Source organism: Epinephelus lanceolatus, chromosome 19 (genome assembly GCF_041903045.1).
Source record: "Epinephelus lanceolatus isolate andai-2023 chromosome 19, ASM4190304v1, whole genome shotgun sequence".
Lineage (NCBI taxonomy): Eukaryota > Metazoa > Chordata > Actinopteri > Perciformes > Serranidae > Epinephelus > Epinephelus lanceolatus.
The window spans coordinates 30,452,219-30,474,382 of NC_135752.1; the positions used below are offsets into that span (position 1 = coordinate 30,452,219).

General features: G+C 41.4%; 2 protein-coding genes across 3 annotated transcripts; both read right to left on the minus strand.

Moving 5' to 3' along the window:
- Positions 1 to 657: 657 nt before the first annotated feature.
- On the minus strand, positions 658 to 2,883 carry LOC144458741 (uncharacterized). Its single transcript, XM_078162017.1, has one exon. The coding sequence runs from the start codon at positions 2,722 to 2,724 to the stop codon at positions 1,903 to 1,905; it is 822 nt and encodes a 273-aa protein (XP_078018143.1). The 5' UTR covers positions 2,725 to 2,883; the 3' UTR covers positions 658 to 1,902.
- A 1,346-nt stretch (positions 2,884 to 4,229) lies between these two features.
- On the minus strand, positions 4,230 to 21,238 carry LOC117269523 (cholesterol 7-desaturase nvd). 2 transcript variants are annotated; one of them, XM_033646571.2, is made up of 7 exons: positions 20,717 to 21,238; positions 13,712 to 13,900; positions 12,095 to 12,273; positions 11,776 to 11,901; positions 11,359 to 11,478; positions 9,260 to 9,436; positions 4,230 to 7,128 (listed from the first exon to the last, which is right to left on the minus strand). In XM_033646571.2, exons 1-7 carry the CDS (start codon positions 21,114 to 21,116, stop codon positions 6,967 to 6,969), a joined length of 1,353 nt encoding a protein of 450 aa, XP_033502462.2. In that variant the 5' UTR covers positions 21,117 to 21,238; the 3' UTR covers positions 4,230 to 6,966. The 2 variants fall into 2 exon arrangements, with proteins under 2 accessions (XP_033502462.2, XP_033502463.2); XM_033646572.2 differs by lacking the exon at positions 4,230 to 7,128 and adding an exon at positions 7,811 to 8,014.
- Positions 21,239 to 22,164: the final 926 nt, after the last annotated feature.

The following is a 22,164-nucleotide window of genomic DNA, read 5'->3' on the forward strand; positions in this document are numbered from 1 at the left end:
AACATTACAACAAGTAAACATTCCCCCTTAAAAGTTGCTGGCAGTTTTTCTCAGACTACAGCTGCTGCAAGAGGCAGCAAAACATCCTTTCATTTTACAGTCCACTAATAAACCTCTCCACAGTATGAACAGTGGTTACATGAACCTCAAAACCAGTGACCGTCCTCTATTGACCAATCAACAGACTGCAGTGTTCACAGCTCCACCTTTTAGTACCAGATTTGTGTGCTAGGTACCCCAACAGAGGGGGGACCAAAAATGGTGACAGTACGGAACGGTTCCATTGGTACCATCCACAACTTTTCACAGTGGAAAAATGCATACCAAACTGGACCGAGCTGTACTGTGCTGTTCAGTGGAAACAGGGCTTATGTGTAAATGAATTATGGTTAACTTTCCTCCATCTTGCCAGCGTACATATCTACCTGCTCATCTCTCAGCTGATTTTCCCAATTTTTGCATGCTTGCCACCAGAGACAGAGTATAGAAGCAGTTAGACAGAGGAAGCCGCCCCTCTCTTTCTTAAACTCAGACCAAACTCAGATCAAATGGTTAAACTAGGCAGTGCTAATCAAACATAAATAAAGATTGTGTTACTGTATTACCTATTTCTTGCCTAAAATGTCTTCAGAAACACATTTTAGTGCACTGTTTGACTGGCATCTTACTGTTTCCTGTATTGTAAAAATAGAGGCTGAAATACTGAGATATAAAGTTAAAACTAAGCAGTGCTGATTCTCAAATGTTTTCAGAAACATATTCATCTTACTGTTTAACTGTAAATCCAGGTCATTTGTTACCAGCTGGCCACCATTTTGTTTCCTGTGTTGAAAGACAAAGCTCACAATATGTCACCCACCAACAGGAGTGTTTATTGGCCTGGTGAGGTGCAATGCATTCTGGTAGTTATAGTTTTTTTTGTTTTTTTTTACCTGTTGAGCAAGAGCAAATGCCACAGCCTGTTTTCTCTGCACATACAGCACCAATTTCAAAAGTATTTGATCCTTCTACTACATTCAGCCTAGTTCAATAAAAATGACATATTTCCAGCGGTGAAATGCTTCTTTAATGGCACAGATAAATAGCAACAAACTTAAAAGTGCATGTGCATCAACAACAACAAAAAGAAACAAATAGGAGCTTCCATTCCAGCTTTCATCACTGATCTCTTTCTTCATCCCTGTGAACGAATAAAACGGATATAAAGGATTAAATTGTAGGGCCAAGTCTCCCTCATGTGCACTATGAAAGGAGATCAAGCTGGGTTTTTGTAGCTAAGAATATGCAGCAGTCACAGCAGAGAGCATCCGAGCAGTTCTGACGAGAAGTAGGTCAATACGAGACCCAGAAAGATATGAAGAGTTCTGATCCCGAGTCAAACCCCCATTTATCCATGGCAGCAAATCCTGCAGTACAAAGCTGCGGCACTCTTCAAAGACAACAAAAGTCAGAGGTTGACAAACTGATAAGAGATCCTTTCAGTTTGAGAGATATTTTAGAAATGCTGTGTGATTACTTTTTTCAATACATTTACAATATTAAAAACCGATTCCCCGTGTACACCCTGAGTCACATTAGCCTTTGCCAACTCCAAATTGGACTTTTTCCAGTTATAATATCTCCAGTAAAAGACTGCTGTACAGGCCTTAATCAGAAATGACTGAGTCCAAAGGTGAGTGTGGAATAATCGTGACAAATAATAAATGAGGTTATTAAAACAGTGGAAGTATAAATGAGATTTGACATTGCAGAGTAACTAAGGGAAAACTTCCCTTAAAGCGGCACTGTATGTTCCCAACCATGCAGGTGTTTGTCACTTCTTTGTAATGGTATCAAAATAACTAACAGGCAGTCTTTGCAGAAGTCAGTCAGCTGAAGTCACTCAAAGGATTGGCTATGAACTCAGCCGTCACTGAAAAGCACGTTCATTATTATAACAGGAACAAGCATGTAGAGGAGGTAGCCCAGCAGCATCATGAAGAGCAGCAGCAGGGCACTCATGGACAAGCACAGAGAGTGTGGTCGCATCAGTCTGAGGCCTCTGACAGTGCAGGAAGGGCAGCATCCACATATGTGTGTGTGTGTCTCCAGCTGCCCCTCCACAGCAAAGCAGCAAAACTGTGATACTGGGACAGACTGAAGTTCAGGGACAGGATTGAGGATGAGGGGTGGTCCAGGTTCATAAAAGCTGTTACTGTACAACTCCTCCTGCAGTCTTCTGATCTCCCACTGCGCTAACGGAGTGGTCTGTCGACAGAAGGGGCACCGCAGTCGGCCCTGGTCTTTGGCGCGCTTCATGATGCCAGCCACACAGTGGTGGCACAGTTCATGGTTGCAGTTGAGTAAGGTGACGCGGTGATCTCCCTGCGAGGTGAACCGCTCGCTGCAGATGGGGCACTCGTGCCGACTGCTGTCACTGCACAAACTCCTGACACTTCCACTGCAGCCGGGCTCATCCCTGCCAGCCAATTCCAGCTCTTGTGGAACAGATGTCTTTCGGTCAGTCCCATCTGTCGCTGTTTGCGTGTCTGCTTTGTGATTCTCATCACGGCTGTCCTGATGTTTGTGCTGAAGCAGAGGCTGTGTGACTGAGAGGCTCTCGTCTTCTTGCTTGCCCCGCGTGGTGTAAAAAACTCTGACATAAGCCTCCTCTGTAGACGACACATGCTCTACTTCCAGTGCAACTCCTTCCTCCTCAGTTTGAAGGTCTTCTACCTCAGCCATCCCTCATAACAGAAGATTTGTTTCTGTCTGTTCGACACATGTAACACAGCCCCAACACGAGCTGTTTCCTTATTACAGGAAACCTTCTCTCTTCCTGAACAAAGCTGAAGTGAGCCAATTGTTGATGTAATGTTTCAGTATAACAAAGGCAACACAGCCGTCTCCACCATAAACCCAGATAAGATAAGCACATTCACAGATAAGGAGTGCTAAGCAATAACATGAGCCTCAGAGAAGTGCCACTGGCCAAGTAGTACAGTGAACATTTCACTCTTCTGCTCAATTTAACACGCTAACGTATTCAGTGCAACGGAAAGCTTTTGCCAGTCGAGAAATGCATGAGCAAACACATTAGAACCGAGCAGACAGATTTATTCTGCATATTTAAATAAACAGTACATCTGTAGATTAGACAGTGACAAAAATACATTTTAATATTGAGAGGGAACAGAAGGGAGGAGTTCATCAGATATTCATAACAAGCATTGTGCTTTTTAACGTCGCTGGTTATTTGCTTTGAAATGTGTCTCCTCTCTTCTGTGACCATCTGACAGTCAAACGGAAATTAAAAAGTAATGCCAACCAATCCCACATAATCACCACATCACCACAGGCAACTGAAGATTAGAGCACAGTATCATTTAATAAAGCCTCACAGCGCTGTAGTCATCAGTGATTCAGTCAGTAATGAGTCGACTGTCTTACATTCAGATCTGCTAGAGCAGCAACGTAAATTTAATAGTACACACTTTACGCCGCGGAGCCGAACCAGCTGCAGTGCAAAAGATTCAATAAAAAGAAACACTAAAAGTAAATTCAGTTGATACAGAGACAAAACAATGAAGAGACAAAACAGGTGGAGGTGCAGAGACGCATCCAGGAAGTGTGGGCCTGGAATATGGAATAGGCCCTCCACCCTGATGTACAACCCTGGCATATGGTTTCCACGTCACTGAGACGGTAAGAGCTGCCACTCTCTCAGCAGAAGCATAGATGTGGTAAGCAAGAGTTTGAAGAGGACAACATCATCCTGGATCTGCTGCCTGGAGACAAGTCAGCTACACTTACGGTACGTGTCAAAAGGATCCAATATTTCTACACCTCCCATTTACTGTCATGTAAACGTTCAGTGCCTTCTGGTAGCATCATGTTGCGTTTGGAGAGAAGGGGAATTTGTTTAGGGTTGAATAAAGGCGTCCAGCTTCTGTTAAATCCCAAAAACATGTAACAACCGGCTTATCTCTCGCCTCAAATGTGTTCAGAAACAGCTGAACTGCTTTCCTTATATAAGAGAAAGTTTCCAAACGAGCTGCCATGTTGGTCCAGTTTGATATCCAGGAGTAAACAGTCCACGGACCTGGCAGCACACCTATCAAGCATCCAATGCTGGAAGCGGCGCGACCGATGCATTCAAAAATGTGAACAGGTGCCATTTCAAATACTGGGAACCAAAACACAAAGACACATGACATCTGAAGCACACAAACTGCAGACCTCGTCGGTGGCTTAGTGGTAGAACAGGCGCCCCATGTACAAGGCTGTTGCCGCAGCGGCCCGGGTTCGAATCCAGCTTGTGGCCCATTGCTGCATGTCATCCCCCCTCTCTTTCTCCCCCCTTCACACTTACCTGTCCTGTCCAATAAAGGCAAAATGCCCTAAAAAATATCTTTAAAAAAAAGGAATACATGTTCCAAATGCCATTTATATACTGCAGGGTTTACATCCTGCATCACACAGTGTTGTGTGCTTGGTGCATGTTTTTTTGTCAGCTCTCTTGGATAAGCTTGCAAAGTGATAGGCGATACAATGTTTGTTAAGGTTACTTAGCAACCTTAGATGCAACCTGCTGCCACACTTTTTTTTAAACATATGTTTACTGTTTTTCAGAATGAAACAAGAACATAGACCAAACAGATAATAGAAAAAAGACCCTCCCTCCCCCCACCCCAAAACTAACAAATAAAACAAAAAACATGAACAGGATCAGCACATCATAGGTAAGAAATAATAATAATAATAATAATAGGAGCCACAGTCATGACAATAAAATACAAACATACAAATTAAAAAAAAAATGTACAAGGTGAAGAGTAAAATGAGAGATACACACAGCAAGGTGTTTCACAGTGATCGACACATTAGTCCTTTCCTTGAAACAGTTGCAGTACCGGGTCCCACATCTTATCAAACGTGTCTCCCCTGTCTTCATTGTAAAGTCTCAGTCTCTCCAGATGGAGCATATTTGCCATTTCTCTCAGCCACAGATCGTACGTGGGTGCAATGTCCGACCTCCATGCCCGGAGGATTAATTTCTTCGCAATCACAGTTCCAAATATGATAGCCTTTTTCTCATACTGGCGGAAGACAAAGGGGTAGTTGCCCCAAGAATGGCTACAAATGGATCAGGCTCCCAACATTTCCCATAAGCCATAGAGAAGCAATGAAAAATACTTTTCCAGTATGTATACAATTTACTGCAAAACCAAAAAGAATGTGCTAAGTTACCAGTCGTAGACTTACATCTGTTGCAAATCGGTGAAACATCAGGAAAGAAACTGTGCAGTTTTTCTCTAGAATAATAGAGCCTATGCAATGTCTTAAACTGTACAAGGCAATGCCTAACATTCACAGAGCAATCATATATACTTTTTAAACATTCATCCCATACTTCATCTCCCAGTTCTGCACTCAGCTCATCCGTCCATGCCTGTCTAAGACTCACTGTGTTCAATGGAGTACTGTTGTGCAAAATCCGGTAAAAGAACGAAACAGCCCCTTTAGCAGCAGGGTTAAATTTGTTTATTGCCTCAAGGGCCTCATGCTCTACCAGAATTTCAAAGTCTGCTGCCGCACTTTTGAACGCTGGCACAAAAAAGGTACAAGAGAAGTGCCCAGAGCCTGACCTCACGTTTCTAGGCGGTTAAAGACACAGCATGTGTACGGCCCCTAATTTCCAGGGCTGGTACCTGCGGTTATTCCACAGGCTAATTAATACCATGTCAGGCAGGAAATCCAAAGTGTGGGATCATTTTGAGAAGGTGAAGGACGAACCCAAGGTGATATGTAAACTCATCTTCATTGGTCGACTACAAACATGACGTATCATCTGAAACATGGAAGTAGCTACATGCCCATTAGCCCACAGTGTCATTAACAGGCAGCTCGCTCAGTGTGTGACATGCACTTGTAGATAAAATATAGGCCTATATTAATGAAGGTTCATTAGTACGGTTTTGTATTTCTCTGTAATGTAGCACAGTGTTAACAATGTTATTGATACTATTCTTTCTCACACCTTCAACTCAAACCATTGTGTTGCCCCGCCCAAAATATATCATTTAATCATTAAATTAATATCGTAAACAGGCGGACGACTAGTCGACTAATGGCCCTAAATGACAACTATTGGTCGACTAGGAAAATTCTTTTTCGGGGGCAAACTATAAACTACAGGCTGATGTCACGTGTTTACACTATGTCATAGCAGTTTTATTTTGGCCGGCACTAAGAGTTTTAGCAGTTTGCATATTATATCATTTACTAATGATTGTATGGACCCAGTAGTGGACCAGTACAATGCTGCCCTCCATTTCTTAGCAGCATGTGGCTAGGCATTACCAATTGCTCCTTTAAGGTGTCATTGCACACCGCCATGACGTGAAAATCACAATCATCCGGCTGCTGAGTAACCTGAGATATCAATGGGAAAACAAACACACCTGCGGCAGAGGCAGATAAAGCCAAAGTGAGAAAGAAACTGATAACAAATCACAGTATTGTGACACATACTGATGAGGAAGCCTTTTGACTGAACTGAAACTAAAGGTTGGTGGTTTAGATTTACCAATATTAAATATACAGACAGAAAAAACATGACCGTTATTGGTTAAAAATGTATCACAGTTTAAGTGGTTATTCACATATTGCAGAGCAAAGTGGCTTTGACAATCTAACGGTCAGCGTAACAACAATGCCATTCACATTCATGGGCTGAATCCACTCACACTGAATGACTGTAGGGACTTGCATATATAAAGCTTAAAAGTCTTAAAAAAAAGGAGGTTATAAGGTCAATCGTTAGGTTCAGGCTTCCAAAAAAAGTCCGCTGTCCTCTCCTCCTTTCATTTATTTTAAGTGACAGATGAAAATCAATCCTGGACTCCCTCCTCTGAGACCTCTGATTAATGTCAACCCTGACCTGACATCTTCTCCGCTGATCTCTCCTCCTGTAGTTCAGGGAGGTCAGAAGTCTAAAGTGTCGCGCTGGTATTGCAGCCGCGGGCTGTTCTCGCTGTAGAACTGACTATACCAGCGCCTGTGCTTCTGGATGGCTGAGTCCTCCTTCACGAGGACAGGCTTGGAGATGTACTTCTTATTGTTCCAGATCATCACGTCTCGCTCAAACTAGACACAAGAAGAAGAAAACAGAGAAAGGTCACTAGACAGGCTTGTGCACTGAGTCCATATGAATGTTAATTTATGTTAACAAGCATAATATATGTAAGGTTTCCTCTCTCCTCATTACTTCCCTTGAGCACTTGATAAGAAAACAGGTGGCACAGATAAAGAAGAAGGAACACACTTTAACTTTACCAGGATTAAGAATTAAATAATGAATAAAAGAGCAATCTGCATTATTTCACTGTGTCGTTGCATTAATTTATTATAATTCATCAGCAGGGATTTCTGTGTGAAGCGTTGCTGATTAAATGTCACTCCACTGTTTCTCCATCAGCTGCTGAGATTTGGCATTTCGGTCCTCAGTCAAACTCCACCTCTTGAAATGCCCTCCAAAACTGAGTTTCCCCTGGTGGCTCTTTGTGTTAATACCACATGCAGTGGCAAGATGACAAAATAATTTAACCCATTTAGAACTCGAGTAAATAAATACATTAAAAATTCTCATTTCATTTGTAATTTTGCCAGTTTTTAGACTGTTTCATTGAGGTAAACTTCTCTTCATTTCTACTTTTTATTTATAAACATTTTTTACATTTAGGAACAAAAAAAAAAAGAAAATAGAAAAGACAAGTATGATGTCATGGGATGTTTAATATGGTACATAGAATAATCACTGGCTGAATAAATACACCATTTTCTCCACTGTTTTTCTCCCAGTTCTTTTTGAAGTCGTATGGATTATGTCATCTGTTCCAGAGGATGGAAGTGTTCAACAGTATTAATATAGAGGCAAGCAGTGGGGCAGTTTTTCTGGATCCAGTATTTCATAATGGCCTTTTGACTTGCTGCCAGCAGGATCTTTAGTAGATACATATCATCTTCACTTAGTCTGTCAGAGATGTATCCAAGAAAAAGGGATGTGAATCTTGTACTAACACTAAAACCCAAAGTTTTTGAAATGATTGTTGCTGCTTCCTTCACAAAAAGTCTGAATATAAAGGATAAAACATTCATGATTACTTATAAAAACAATGAAAATAAACATTGTATTCTTTGTTGCTTTAGTAGCCTATATTGAAGCCTGTTTCATAATGAAAACATCTTCTCCTGAAAATGGTCTAGTCTTTTTTTAAACATAAGCATTGCAGGGACACAAAACACACACCGTGACCTTTTCAGGGGTCTAACCACTTATAAGAGCGAACTTGTCTTTGAGGAGGAAGCACAACCACCATCTGTATTCCTCATGTTTTCTGTGTTTACTCAAATCGTTTATCTTGTTAATCAAACTGATAACATATTTTGGCTGAAATCTTAGAAATCTGTGATAGGAGACCTTCCATTACCATTCAGAAAAACACCTTGGTCTTTGCTTCTTTGAGCCTATTTGTTATTTTTTCCATTTGTTAAACCAGTGACTGTGTTCTTCCACCTCACCACACAGCTAATTATCAAGTTTAATGAGAGCTATTTACACCTTTGCTGTGACTGTGTGGTGTTACTTGTGGTGGCAGTGAGGAGGCAGAGTTAAACCAAAGGCAGAGTGGGAGGCAAATGCACACAATGATCTCTGAACATCACAGCAAGTGTACATTATAAACCTTTCAGCAGTCTAAATTAGTCAGCCTATGTATATGCAGTGCAGCTACTGTGTGAGTTTTGATGTTCAGTCCAAAATATCTAATAATAATCTGCTGCGGTGTTTCTCAAATGGGGAAACAGGTACCCCTTGGGGTGATTTGGAGTACTGCAGGGGGGGACTTGCGCTCTAAAAAAACATTAATCTAAAAAATATCAGTCATGCATGACTCCTAAAATAATTATTATATTATAAGTTCAATAAAAATGTAAATTAAGTTAAGTTAAATAAACCACATTTTAAATCCAATATTCATATCTTCAGAGCAACTTGAAATGATCTACTGACATATACCTGTCTGGTTAAAATATCTCTTATAACTTGTTCCATTTATTTGGGGTGAAAAACTAAAAGCTAACATATCCTGTATATGCTGGATGGCAGGTTGACGAGCGTCCAAGGACTGAAGAACACAGAAAATATGCTGCAAAACCAAACAGCGTGACAGTGAAGGACTGTGTGCCAGAGATAGTAGAAGGTAAGTGTATACCGCACCTGAATGCACTCTGCTTTGAGGATGAATTTGGGCACCAGAGGTGGGATATTAGACTGATAGAAGATAGAGTGAGAGACACACTGCAGCAGAGGCTCCACTGGAGTCACAGATTGCATGATGACACCCCGGCCGAGGAAATTGTGGTCAAACAGCAGGAACACCACTCCTGGACCCACCTGAAACACAAATGTATGATCATTGCAACCCCTGCAGTCATCTTCCACAGTACCGATAACCTCTCTGTGCAGTAACAACCAAACTGTTCTAGTTAATCCATACTGCATGGAAAATCACTGGTGTTAAGGAGCACATTTCCCTGCAGACTATTTATGAGCAGGCTACTCTAAGTCAAGCCAATAAGATCGTCAGTGACTCATCTTGTGTTCTGCATACAGAGAGCGAGCTGCTGCCCTCTGGTAGGAGATTTAGAGCGCCTCGCTGCAGATTGAACAGATTTAAAAATCCATTTATACCTATGTCTATAAAGCTTTTAAACAATGGCAGATTAATACAGAATAGGCACTGGATTATGATGACTTGCATTTTTGCACAGGTATATTCAGCAATTGATGCTATTTATGTATCTTTTTTTCTTTGCTTTGGTGTATATTGTTGATTTGTCCGTGTGTTAGGTTAAATAATGAATTTTAGTTTGCCTTACTTCACATCAGGCCTGTCTTACAGAAGCTGCAATGCATAAAAAGCAAATGTGTCTTCATCAGACCCGAGTGCCAATGATTTATTGGGGAACAATTCATTTACATGCATGGTTAAGCCAAATAATGACCGCCTCTCATATTGTCATGGAGATAATTTCATCCCACAACTGCTAACCACCCACTTCTGCACACAATGGCATAATCATAACTTTCCCCTTTGTGTTGGATCTTATAGGACCCTCCCCCCCTGCGGCCCTTTGCAACTCGTTGAACTAGTGAGATTAGTGGTTTCAGGGTACACCTATACATCATATAGCCTATAATTTGCTCGGCAAGATAATGTTGCTAATGTTCCAGGCACACCTAATGCATGAGGTGTTTTTGCATCAGACCAGCATTTTGCTAAACTGTACCTCAGTGAAAACTGAGTTTAGGCCCCTTGCTTGTTTTGTTTTCTTCTAACACACACACAGTTCATATCATTTGGGCTCTATACTGTTTTTAAGGCTGTACTAAATGTCTTAATGTTTGGATTGCTATTAGACTGCTTTGTTAATACAGGTGCGTACATCCTTTATGCCAACAGATATGGATTGGAGCAGAATATTTCATTAGATGACAGAGGCTGTGAATTTTGAAAATTATTACATTAATTGTTTTTCTTGGTACATATCCATCAAGTTTAGTAAAAATTGATAAGGCAGTTAGGCCTAGATAAGAAATTAGCTCTCTAGCGCCCCCATTTTGTTTGATGGGGTCAATACTGGAGGGGTCCCCTCAGATTATGTGTGGTCATATGCCTACAAAGTTGCGTGGTGATCGGTGAAACCCTTGAGATGTTATACACCTTTATGTGATGAGCCACGCCCTCCGCAATATTCATTGCCTTATAGAAGCTCAGTTTTAGTAAGTTTTCCAACTTTTGCCAAGAGGGAACTTTAGATATTGGTCCCTAGATTATGTTCACCCAGTTTCATGCAGATGGGTCAAACTTCCTAGGAAGAGATCAATTTGAAGTGTTTTTCAAAAAATTCAAAATGGCGGAAAATCTATATAACCAGAAGTTATGGGTTCTTGAGGAAAATTTGTTCCTCATGAGGAGAGGCATCTCTGTGCAAAGTTTCATGTCTCTACGATATACAGGGCATGAGATATGCCCATTCAAAGTCTGCAATTTCAATCAGTTGCTATAGCGCCCCCCTTTGGCCAATGGATGTAATATTGCTTCATTCGCATCCTCCCATGACCCTCTACCACTGTGCCAAATTTCACATGGATTGACCAAGTCAGTGAGGAGAAAAACGTGGAAAAGAGACACACAGACACACACACAGACAGGGTTTTCGTCATTATATAGTATGATGTGGGTGGAATCCATTTTAATTTGAACGCACAGGAAATTACACACAAACTGCAACCTACTTTGGACTATACTGTACCTGTCTGGCCACAACACAAACATCCAGCAGAGGCCAGTGGCATCCAAACACAGTAAGCGCATGTTTCACCAACATCTGTGAGCAATGCTTGTTGGGCTCTGACTCTGGCTCCCATTGAACCTTGAATAAACACACACACATGCAGACAAAGTAAATACAGTGGCACTGACACACAGAAATCTACTGTTCAATAGTACGTAATGAATAAAAAGGATTAAATAAAGGGTTCTGCACTATCTCAAATCTAAATACCACTGAACAGCCACTACATATACACTGCTGGTGTGGCTTAAAACATTACGTTAAGAGTGTTCTTAACGCTAATGAACATTTAGAACTGATTTAGCATCCTTGAAACTCTGAGGATTGTAAAAGCATCATCATGTGTAGCATCTTTCACCTTAGAAAGATCCTCACCTTCCAGTCATGCCGCACAAATTCCCAGGTTTTGCTGTTGGTGTAACGCAGATCTACTCCACTGACAATGCCTGGCGTGTGCAGGTGAGCGATGTGAGCGATGTCTGCTGCATTTTCAGGAATCTCCTACACGGGGGGGAAAGGTCACAATGACACATTCTCATCATTGTGTTGAAAGCGGTAAGACAAGCACCTTCTCTGCCTGGAGACCACAGAAAGTGGATTGATAATTATTGAGTTATTATTATTAATTATGAAAAAATACAGATGCCCAACTAATAAAAACACCTCATCTTTAATTGAACACATATGCACCTACCTCTATGTGAGCGTTGATAAAATGTTCAGTCCTCCCCCGATAGACCCACTCGCCCTTTGTGATTTCCTGCTGCTCTGGGACGGTCCACTGAGGATCTTCTCCATCACAGTGAAACCACACTAGGATCTGGCCGTTGACCTCACAGCTGGGCCAGCAGCGCACCTTGGCAAACTCTGGCACTGGATGACAAATTAAAACCCAAATCTGAATCATACAAGCTTTTTAGAGAGCATTCATACAGGGAAACTGGTAGCATTTTATTTTGACAATCCATTGTTATTTCCTAACAGATAGAGGTATCCATCTTCACCACCTTCGATTTACAAATGACCTACAAACGTAACGTAAAGTCAGCTTTTAAACTTATCACATTCATGGTCTGCAGAGGTTAAAACATTTTCAGCTTTACTCTAGCACCACCTTCTGGACAAATTTTCAACTTTGTGCACAAACAAACATCCAGCTTTGACAAAAAACATACAGATTCACTGCAGCTATTCATGCTCTCCAGGGTATGAACCTCAATACTATTTGCTGGCCCCTTTAACCTTTCTGCGAGCACCACCGTAGGCCCAACTGTTTCAATCGTACACAAAAAATATCAGAATCTCTTGCATCAACACAGACTGAGATGTTAGGGTTAGATATTAGACATCTGTCACAAGATGTCCTGCAGCACTACCCTCAGGAACGACCAGTGCATTTTACTGGTAAGGCTCTGAGAACAGCATCAAGATCTTGTTTCTTCCACTAGCACTACTGTCGCCACAACTGTAACAAGGCTTTTAACTTTTAAGAAACAGCAGCAGACGTACAAGTAACATGTTTGAAACTGTCAAATTGTGTACATCTTTTAAGATAATGAATGAGCTTTTTGTCATCTATTAAATTAATCGCCAATTAACTTGATTGTCTTTAATCTGAGTAATTTTTTTAAAGCAAAAAAGAGTAAAAATTCTCTGATTCCAGCTTCTTAAATGTGAATATTTTGTGGCTTCTTTACTTGTCTGTGACAGTAAACTGAATAACTTTGGGTTGTGGACAAAACAAGACATTTGTGGACGTCATCTTGGGCTTTGGGAAACACTGATCCACATTTTTCACCTTTTTCTGATATTTTATAGATCACACATATGAAGTTATGGGCCACGCTTCAACCACACCCCTGATTACCCATCAAGCCTACTCATACCTGGTCAACCCATCCTGCTCGGTTTGTCTCAGATTTCTCGACCCATCCTCCTTTTCCCTTCCCTTCATCCGTCATCCTCCCTACCTCATCCCTCCCAACATCCCTTCATCCTCTCTTCCCTTCTCCCATCATCTCTCCTGATTCAGTCTCCTGCATACGTCTCCCATGTCTCATTCTAGGTACCGTCTGGGGGGCCTGTAATCAGCTCGGGTAGGAAAAATGCCTAAGACAGAACCCCCACACCGAGTCTCCCTCCGCCTGATCTCCAGTTCATCCTCCCAGATCATCGTCACAGTCAGACATCCCTCTTCCACCTTCACCCCCACTTACATCCATTCATTCCTCAACAAGTAACACCTCCTGAATTACAATAAACATTTAAACGGCATATTGTTGTGGCACTGGACACCACCTTTATTTCATACCTTTTTCTGCATAGGGGATCTTCACACACTTGCCGTCGTTCCCCTGAAACTTCCATCCATGGAAGGGACACTCTATGCAGTTTCCCACCACCCGTCCCCCTACAGCCAGGTTGGCACCCAGGTGAGGGCAGTAGGCATCCACCACGTAGGCCTTCCAGTCCTGGCCCCGAAACACCGCCAGCTGCTCACCTGGGGAGATGAATTACAGCGGGGACAAACACTTTCATTTTCATAAATGAGCTGCCACTTCGGAACACAATGGTAATGTAATAAAATGTATTTTAAGTTATACGTGAGATTTAAGAATTTAAGTATCCCTATTTGACTGTGGTGTCATCACCCTCCTTAAATCACACCATCTCTACTGGGTCTAATCACCAAAGACTTTCCACAATTTTATTCATATGTTCACATGTTAATAAATATTCTTTTACCATAAAAATGAGTCGAGGAATAGTTGAATTGATGTCAAATATACATGTTTTGTGTCTTTGTGGGATAAATACATTGAAAATCAATAAAACACTTACAAAAAACCTCTATAAGTAGATTTTTTTTTATGTGATTTGAGCATCTTTGAAATGATTTTTTAAAGCTTTCAAATTCAACAGACGCAGTGTGGGTCCTTTAAAATGCTTATTTAGCTTTTCTCCACCCACATTCCTCTGTCAAACTGACTTTTGTAAATGATAAATAGCAAAGGTTGAAGTCACTGATTTAGATGGTTACACTTGACCTGATCAGATTAGGTTCCTGGGATAGATTTCAGCTGCAGTACAGTACATCTTTGGACTCAGTTTGTATGGTGCATGTTCAGCCTGAATCTGGGCTCAGTCAGGCACCACATGTTGCAACAAGTCCTCTAAGCCATGTGACCATTTATGTCATTTGTTACTACCCTTTCATACAACCTACAGGAGCATTTCCTAAATTTTGTTCACTGTTTTCTCTGTACAGTGTATTCTTCTGTTTGTTTCTGTGTGCTCCTTTTTACCCATTGTGTATTTTCCTTACACCTGACGATGATGGGAATCAGAAATGGACATTGGGAAAACGGAAACCCCCATTGGCTTACTCATCAAGGGAAGCAGTGTTGATAACTTCTGGTTCGGCCTACAAAGACACATCATGCCTGCAGTACTCTATTGACCTCAAACAGTTAGGTTCAGGAGAGCCCATTGGTCAGGGAATGGGACCTGAGCAAATTGGGTTTCAGGTACAGATTTGGTAGTGACAGAGGCGAACAGCGGTCTCCTGAGTGAAAGTCCTTTGTTTGCATGACCAATCTGTCTCCCCCAGCCTCCACCCTATGTCGGCTTTGTTGCTCTTTATACTATGTAACCTGGCTTGCTTTTTTGCTTCGGTCATAATAACTACAGCCAGTATAGGTTATCACCTTCAATAAATGTTAATAATGGTCATAATAATAAGCTGCTTGTTCAAACTAATTTGAACAAGGACGGTCTCATATGTTCAGATCTCTTCCTGCTGTATCTACTGTATTTGGGTTGACTTTGGCTGACCTGCAGTGTTCAGACTGCTCCCAGATTAGCACAGGCTGGGTGACTGTAGTAAAGAGCAACCACTGAGCCAGCACTGCCTAGTCAGGTTACTTCTTTTCAGGTTATTTCTTCTGAGAAATCCAAAATAAGGCCCATCCAAATGAGGGGTGACACAGCACTGCACTGCTGTCCCTAGAAGTGAGCCACAGCGCAATGTGTGTGAGAGCAGCGCAGGGGAAAAGACCCACGAGGCGGAATTTAATACATGATATAAATGGATGACTGCGGAGAAAAGTTAGGAGCAAGACTCTGCAGTCATTCACAGCAGGATGCAGAACCTGAAGGGAGCCAAGGTCTGACTTGGTTCAACAGAATGTGGGGCATCAAAATGTCAGGGTGAAAGCTTGTGCTACATGGGACAAGAGGGGGAGAGAGCAGACCAAAGAATATGTAAGGAAGATACAGGTCTGTCTTATCTCTATGTCAAGCATCAAGACAGTAAGGCTTTCACATTCTCTCTATTGTTTTCCAACATGTACAGTGCATAAATTCAGCAATCAGATATTTGTATGAAATTTTGTCATAATTAGCATATGAATTATTCTTAAGGTTTGGCCATAAAATGTGTTTGTTGAGGTCACAGCAATCTTTGACCATCAAATTCTAATCAGCTTATCCTTGAGTTTAAGTGGACATTTACACCAAATTTGAAGAAATTCCCTCGAGCCTAAGAGTCTTGGCTAGTGTACTCTGTGTCATTTCGTGACATATTTTGATTGGCTGGTTTGTACATGTGGGTTGTAGCAGCAGTCATCTTATAAGAATTTAGCCCAAATTTTGTGACACACTCGCACGACCACATCACACCAGTTTTAGCCTCTTTACATTGGCTCCCTGTTTCTTTTAGGATTGACTCTAAAATCTTATTGATTACTTTTAAGGCTCTTCATGGCCTGGCTCCAGATTACATTTCAGACCGGTTAGTCCCTTACGAACCTTTACGTAGCCTGAGATCCACGGGCAGAAGTTGTCTTCTTTTTCCACAGTCCAAGCTGAAGACTAAAGGGGACAGAGCTTTTGCAACCGGGGCCCTTTATCTGAGCTGTCTGTCTATTTTATTGCTATCTTATTGATTTTAATGCCCACTGATTATCTTGAGTTTAGGATTTTAGTTTTGGACTACCTTATTTTATCTCTTACAAGACGACATTTTATGACACGTTATTTGTTTTATTCTTCACCACGTTTCTCTCATGATTGTCACTTTAAAATCACACGAAGATTAGAAAAGTACCCTGTGGAGTTAGTAATGCAACAATAGAGAGTGAAGAAGGAGCTGGGGAAAGGAACTGCCTAACAAGACTAAGACAGATGTTGAGTTGGGATTGTTTTAATCAAATAATCACAGTACTTTTTATTTGGTGTTGAAGCAACTGATTAATAAATCAAATTAAGTGACATAAATTTTGATTGAATTGAGCTATTCATTTCTTAGACTTGGTCACTGGTATTTGTTCATTTATAAAGCCATACTGAATAAATTCTCTTGGTACATTTGTACATTTTTGACTAAACAGAGATCTGACTGTAGCTACAGTCTGCTCCTCTCACCTGGAATAACCTTCAAAAACTACATGTACTAGTCTCTCTGCCTGATTTAAAGCTCTCATAAGTATAAGACTGAATGAAACCGGATGTTGATTTGTTGCTTTTCTCTTTTTTATATTATCATTAACTGAATATCTTGGACTTTTGGTGGCACAAAACAAGTTGAAGTTCCTGTCAACCTACTGGAACTAGTTGTGATGCAAATTCTTTCACAATTAAATAGATGAAGCATTTAAATGGAAAACTAGTGGATAAAAGGTATCATTATCTTTGAGTGTACCGTATGCTGATCCTCTCTGCAAGAGCAGCTGGTCCTTTTCAGTGGTGGATATCTTTTCCAGGTAGAGAACCTTTCATATACTGTTTATAAATGGCAGGTGATGTGACGGAGGCATGAAAGCACCAGGCGCTCTTTGAAACGTATTTGAACTCAAACTCAAAGAAACTCCGTGAAGAGATCAAACAGTCCCACTGAGCATCAACACGAGAGTAACAAATCTAAAATGTGAAACACGTAACTGTTTTTAAATCACACACCGCAATGAAAAGATGCCGAAATAAATCACACATGGGCGTGTGAAATAGACTTCAACTTTGAAATAGGATACATATTAAGCAACACAAGGGCATAAATATGAAATTGAAAGCTTTAAGGCTGTGAGTGATGAGTCATATGATCATAGAGCAGATTCAGGATAGACTGGCTGTCAGATCATCATCAACACGAAGTGAAAGAAATGAGCTAGTGCTCTTAAATCAATCAATCATAAGAGACTTTGTTGGACCTATTTGATTTCAAAGATATGAAAATGTTAAAGCAGTGAAGTGTGGTGAGCATGGACTTTTGGCTTTTATTTTATGAACATTTCCGGAGTCTACTTCCTGTGTGGGCTGTTTGCTGCTGTGTTTGCCTGTCTCCAGAGGCTTCTCCCCTCCCCCGCCCTGCACTGAGGCTGAGTGCGCACACCTGTGACTCATCTGCAATCAACGGGCTGTTAAGACTGCCACCGTCTCACCGTCACGCAGTGGTATCTTGGCTCCTCTGATCCTCCAGTGAATTAAGTATCTTGCAAGTTTGATGGTGTTTTTTGCTCCTCGTGTGTTAACCCTCGTTCTCCTGCCTTTTTTGTTCCAGTGTCTCCCTCCGTGCCTCTCAGCAGCCCACAGCCCAGCACTCTCACCTGGTTTCCTCACTCTGCACCTCGACTCCGGATCTCCTCAGTTCTCTGCACAATTCTGACACAATAAACCTGTTAACCCTCTTCCCTCTGTGTCTGCATTTTGGATCCTATTCCTCACTGCCATCACAGTGAAGGGTGCATAAAATAGAGCCACTTAATATTTGAATGACGAGGATTCCACCGACAGATATTTAAGATAAAATAAAATGTACTGAAAAAGATTAATAGTTATGTTTGCTGCACTTTCAGCTGAAGATTTAACTGTATATAAAAATGTTGCCTTTTACTTGTGACACGAAAAGGCTGTAAACATTTGAAGGCACTATTTTATGACATTGTAGAGCCTTAACAAAAACATTGATGAGGGAAATGATTCATCAGGAATCAACAGACTGATTGATAATAAAATTAATCCTTAGCTGCAGCTTATTGCCATTATGTATTAATTCAATAAACGCCTCAATCTCCATGACAACTTCAAATCAAACAAAGCTTGACTGACCTGCAACAATGGGGCTTTGTTTTAAAGGATGAGTGTTACTAAGCACCCTAATCACTAAACTACTCTAACACAGAGGGTCAGCCATTGTGTTTCAAATGTATACCTTAAAAACTCTGTAATATGAGCTTGTCTCTCCTACCCTGGCAACATCACCTCACAACGCCTGAGAAAGGACAACATAGACCAGGTGAACTGACAAACATCAGGGTTGTAGAGAGGTCAACAGAACAGAAGACAACCTAAAGAGCTGAAAATGTGCCACCATTGTTTACAGGTCAAGTGTGTAGGATTTAGTGGCTTCTTGCAGCTAAGGTTGCAGGTTGCAACCAACTGGAACTTCTCCTGTGTGCCAAGTAGGACTGCCACCTGATAAGTGGAGATTCCAATCATGAGTCGGAGAACCCTTAGTCAACTGAGATTCCTTCAAGACTAGCAGTTCTTTTTCTGTCAGTCACGGAGGGGGACACTATTTTGGTCCTCAGATTTAGCTGCAGAGTGAGCCCTCCTCACTTTCACGCTGCTCTTCAGTACAGGCAGCTGCGTACACGAAGGCAGCTGCCCGGGGAAAGAGAAGCTTTGTCCAGACAGGCTCAGAGATAACGTTATCTTCTGCCTTCTGCTGAGAAGTGGTGAATTAACAGCTGAAAGCAACTTAATATGATACAGTCTCTGGCTTTGAAAGACAGAAATCCAGTATTGTTGCACATATCCAAACTGTCATTAGCGTAATTAGCCTGGCCACATTACACATTACATTACGTGAATGCTGCTGTCACACTGAGTGTCACGCTTTACCCTTAAATCCTCTGAAACTCTATAGGCTATGGAAGAAGGGGCAAATATTTGCACTGAAGAGCCAAAATCTGATTTGACTGACATAATTCTGAGTTTGCTAAAGCCGTAGTGCCAAGCGTGTAGGAGAACTCCAGCCAATGCAAAAACCCGAAAATGGGTACGACCCTATCTCATTTAGCCCATTAGGAATGTTTATAGAATAATTTAGATGAAATAGGCTGTCTTTTTGTCACTGTAAGGCACAAATATGTATTGCTGCTCCAGACAGATTTATACTTTTTTTGGCCAAAAATGGCTCTTTTGATAGTAATGGTTGCTGTCCTCTGATCTAAAGTAATGTAAACACAATGCCTTTTGAATTCAGGTAACCAGGCTGCACTGTAGAAAACATGCCAATAAATTCCCCTTCATGCTACGCACTGGGTCTTTTATGACTATGTTTTAATTAGTTTGTAATCACCTGAAAATAAGAATTGTTGTCTATCTGTTGCCTTAGAATGAGACGTTAATATATGCGTATGGAGTGGGCTCTCTTCCACAGAGTCTGCCATGTTTATTTACAGTAGCCCAGAACAGACAAACCAAACACTGGTTCTAGGGAGGGCTATTCGTGTTTTCGGTCAGCCACCATAGATCTCTTCACGCAACACACAGAAGTTTCAGTTAAGCAACATGAATGCTAGATGCCACTGAATCCTACACACAGTCACTTATCAATCAATAACCATCTCAAAAATACAGCAAAAATTGGAGGATTCATGTCCAGGTATGACTTAGACAAACTTGTCCACACAAGGTAAGAGCAGAATATATCAGACACACTTAAATCCTGTGCAAACTGTTGCCCAGAGTTCAAAGTAAACAAGAAAGAGCAGCATTTAGTTATACCCCACAAACCACAGTGAAAAGTTTTGCATGGTCATGGAGACTTAAGGAGAAAAAAACAGTCTGACAATACTGGTTCTCTAACTTCATCTGTCTGCATCTCACATCTAACTGAGGGGTTTTAAATATGACATCACACTGATGCCTGCAGCAGGAATGCAGAGTTGTATTTTGTGCCAACATGTCAGAATTTAACCAATCTCAGTTTACACACTTTGATGACTAATGTTACTCCTCTACTCTCTCACAGAAACCAAACAAATTGAAAGGACAACGAAAATGCCTCAAAATAAAGAAGGGTTCGAGAACACCAGAAAATCTCTGAACTTCATGTTAGTAAGATATGTCTTTTTTCAAAATAAAATAGGCCTACAACTTATTATTGCTACTTTAGTGTCTTATTTATGATTGTCACCCAGTGGTGGTCAGCATTTACATACACTTTTACGCCTCACCGGGTATAATATTATGTCAGCTGGTTACTTTAGTTATTCCATGCTTTATGTAATGCAACCACTGCTGATTGTCCTACCTAGAACAGAGACACTCCTGACCTCCCCTCTCTGCAGCATGCGTGAGTCCAGCACTCGGAACCAGCCGTTTGGATACACAGGAGGCAGCTCTCCGGTGTTCCTCCTGCGGCGGACCTCGTTTGCCGCCCGGGCTTTGGAGCGACCGTCCTCGGCGATGTATCCCACATCATCGGGGCCCCTGAGCAGCTCCAGGGGGGCGAAGAGCAGCCTGTACAGCCAGCCCAGGGCGAGGAGGGAGACTCCGACGATTATGCAAACCACAGCCCGCATGAGCAGCCCCCAATCCCTCCATACCTGCTGGTACACAGTGCCTGCAGAGTCCAGCGGGGTTTCACTTTGTGTGAGAAGCATCGCACCTACTCCCAGCCCAATAATCACAGCCACCTTCACAGTGCACATGTTTATCAGTTGTGTCCCTTTCCCTTACTTTGCTTTGGAGCCGAGACTTGCCACTTTCTCGAAGCCACACCCGACTGACATTTGGCACTGAGCAAAACTTTCCCTTGGGGCCCCCACTTTTCTCTCTGCTGCTATCACTGTACCTGGATTTACCTAATTAGATTAGATCAGATCAGATCAGTGCAAATGATTTCAAAATAAAAGCACCGAGATTATCTTTCACCATCTTTTATTCTTAATGGGTGTTAATCACTTGCTCCTAACAAGCAGTCAGAGATTCTTTCAGACTGCATAAGTAGGCTATAAGTGGTTTAATAATATTAACACTATGGCCTGATTTATCCCTCTGTCAAGCCAGTGAACAAAGTTGATTAAATTAATTCAATGGCAAGTTCAGAATGTGTCCACTCTAACAAAATGGTGCCCAAAAGAAGTTCTTTTGTAATCATAGGGACCCTTGTTCTGGTGCTGTATGGCACCCACCTCTTGAAGGTGCAATAGCCACAGCACCTTTGTCAGAAAGTGCTATAAAACCATGAGAGGTGTCATATAGAGTGCTCCAGGGAAGATGTTTTCCTTGAGGAGACTTCTTAAGACTTTTTTAATGCCACCTGGGATTGAATTTAAGACAAATTACATATGTGTCCAGGTGTGTCCTCATACCTCTGACGATATAGTGTATGAAGTATAGGCCATATTAGACACACTGATGCATACAGTATGAAATAGCAGTGTATCCTGTTGTTTCCCAGGCAAAGCCAATCAGAGACACACATGGGGAACACTAAGATAGCATTAGCAATTTTTTTTAAATTTAATTTAACCAGGTGAGTCCCATTGAGATTGACATCTCTTTTATAATTAAATTTCAATTAAAGTTTACAAGCAACAGTTGTAATTATTGTGTGTGATGTTAAGTTCCCTGTATGAATTATATTTATTAGTCCATTGGAAGAGTTAGGCCAAGCCTGTGTAGCCTGCATAAGCCTGTACCTTTAACGACCAGACCTGACTCATGTGCTGCACACACCCGCAGGCTGTTACTGGA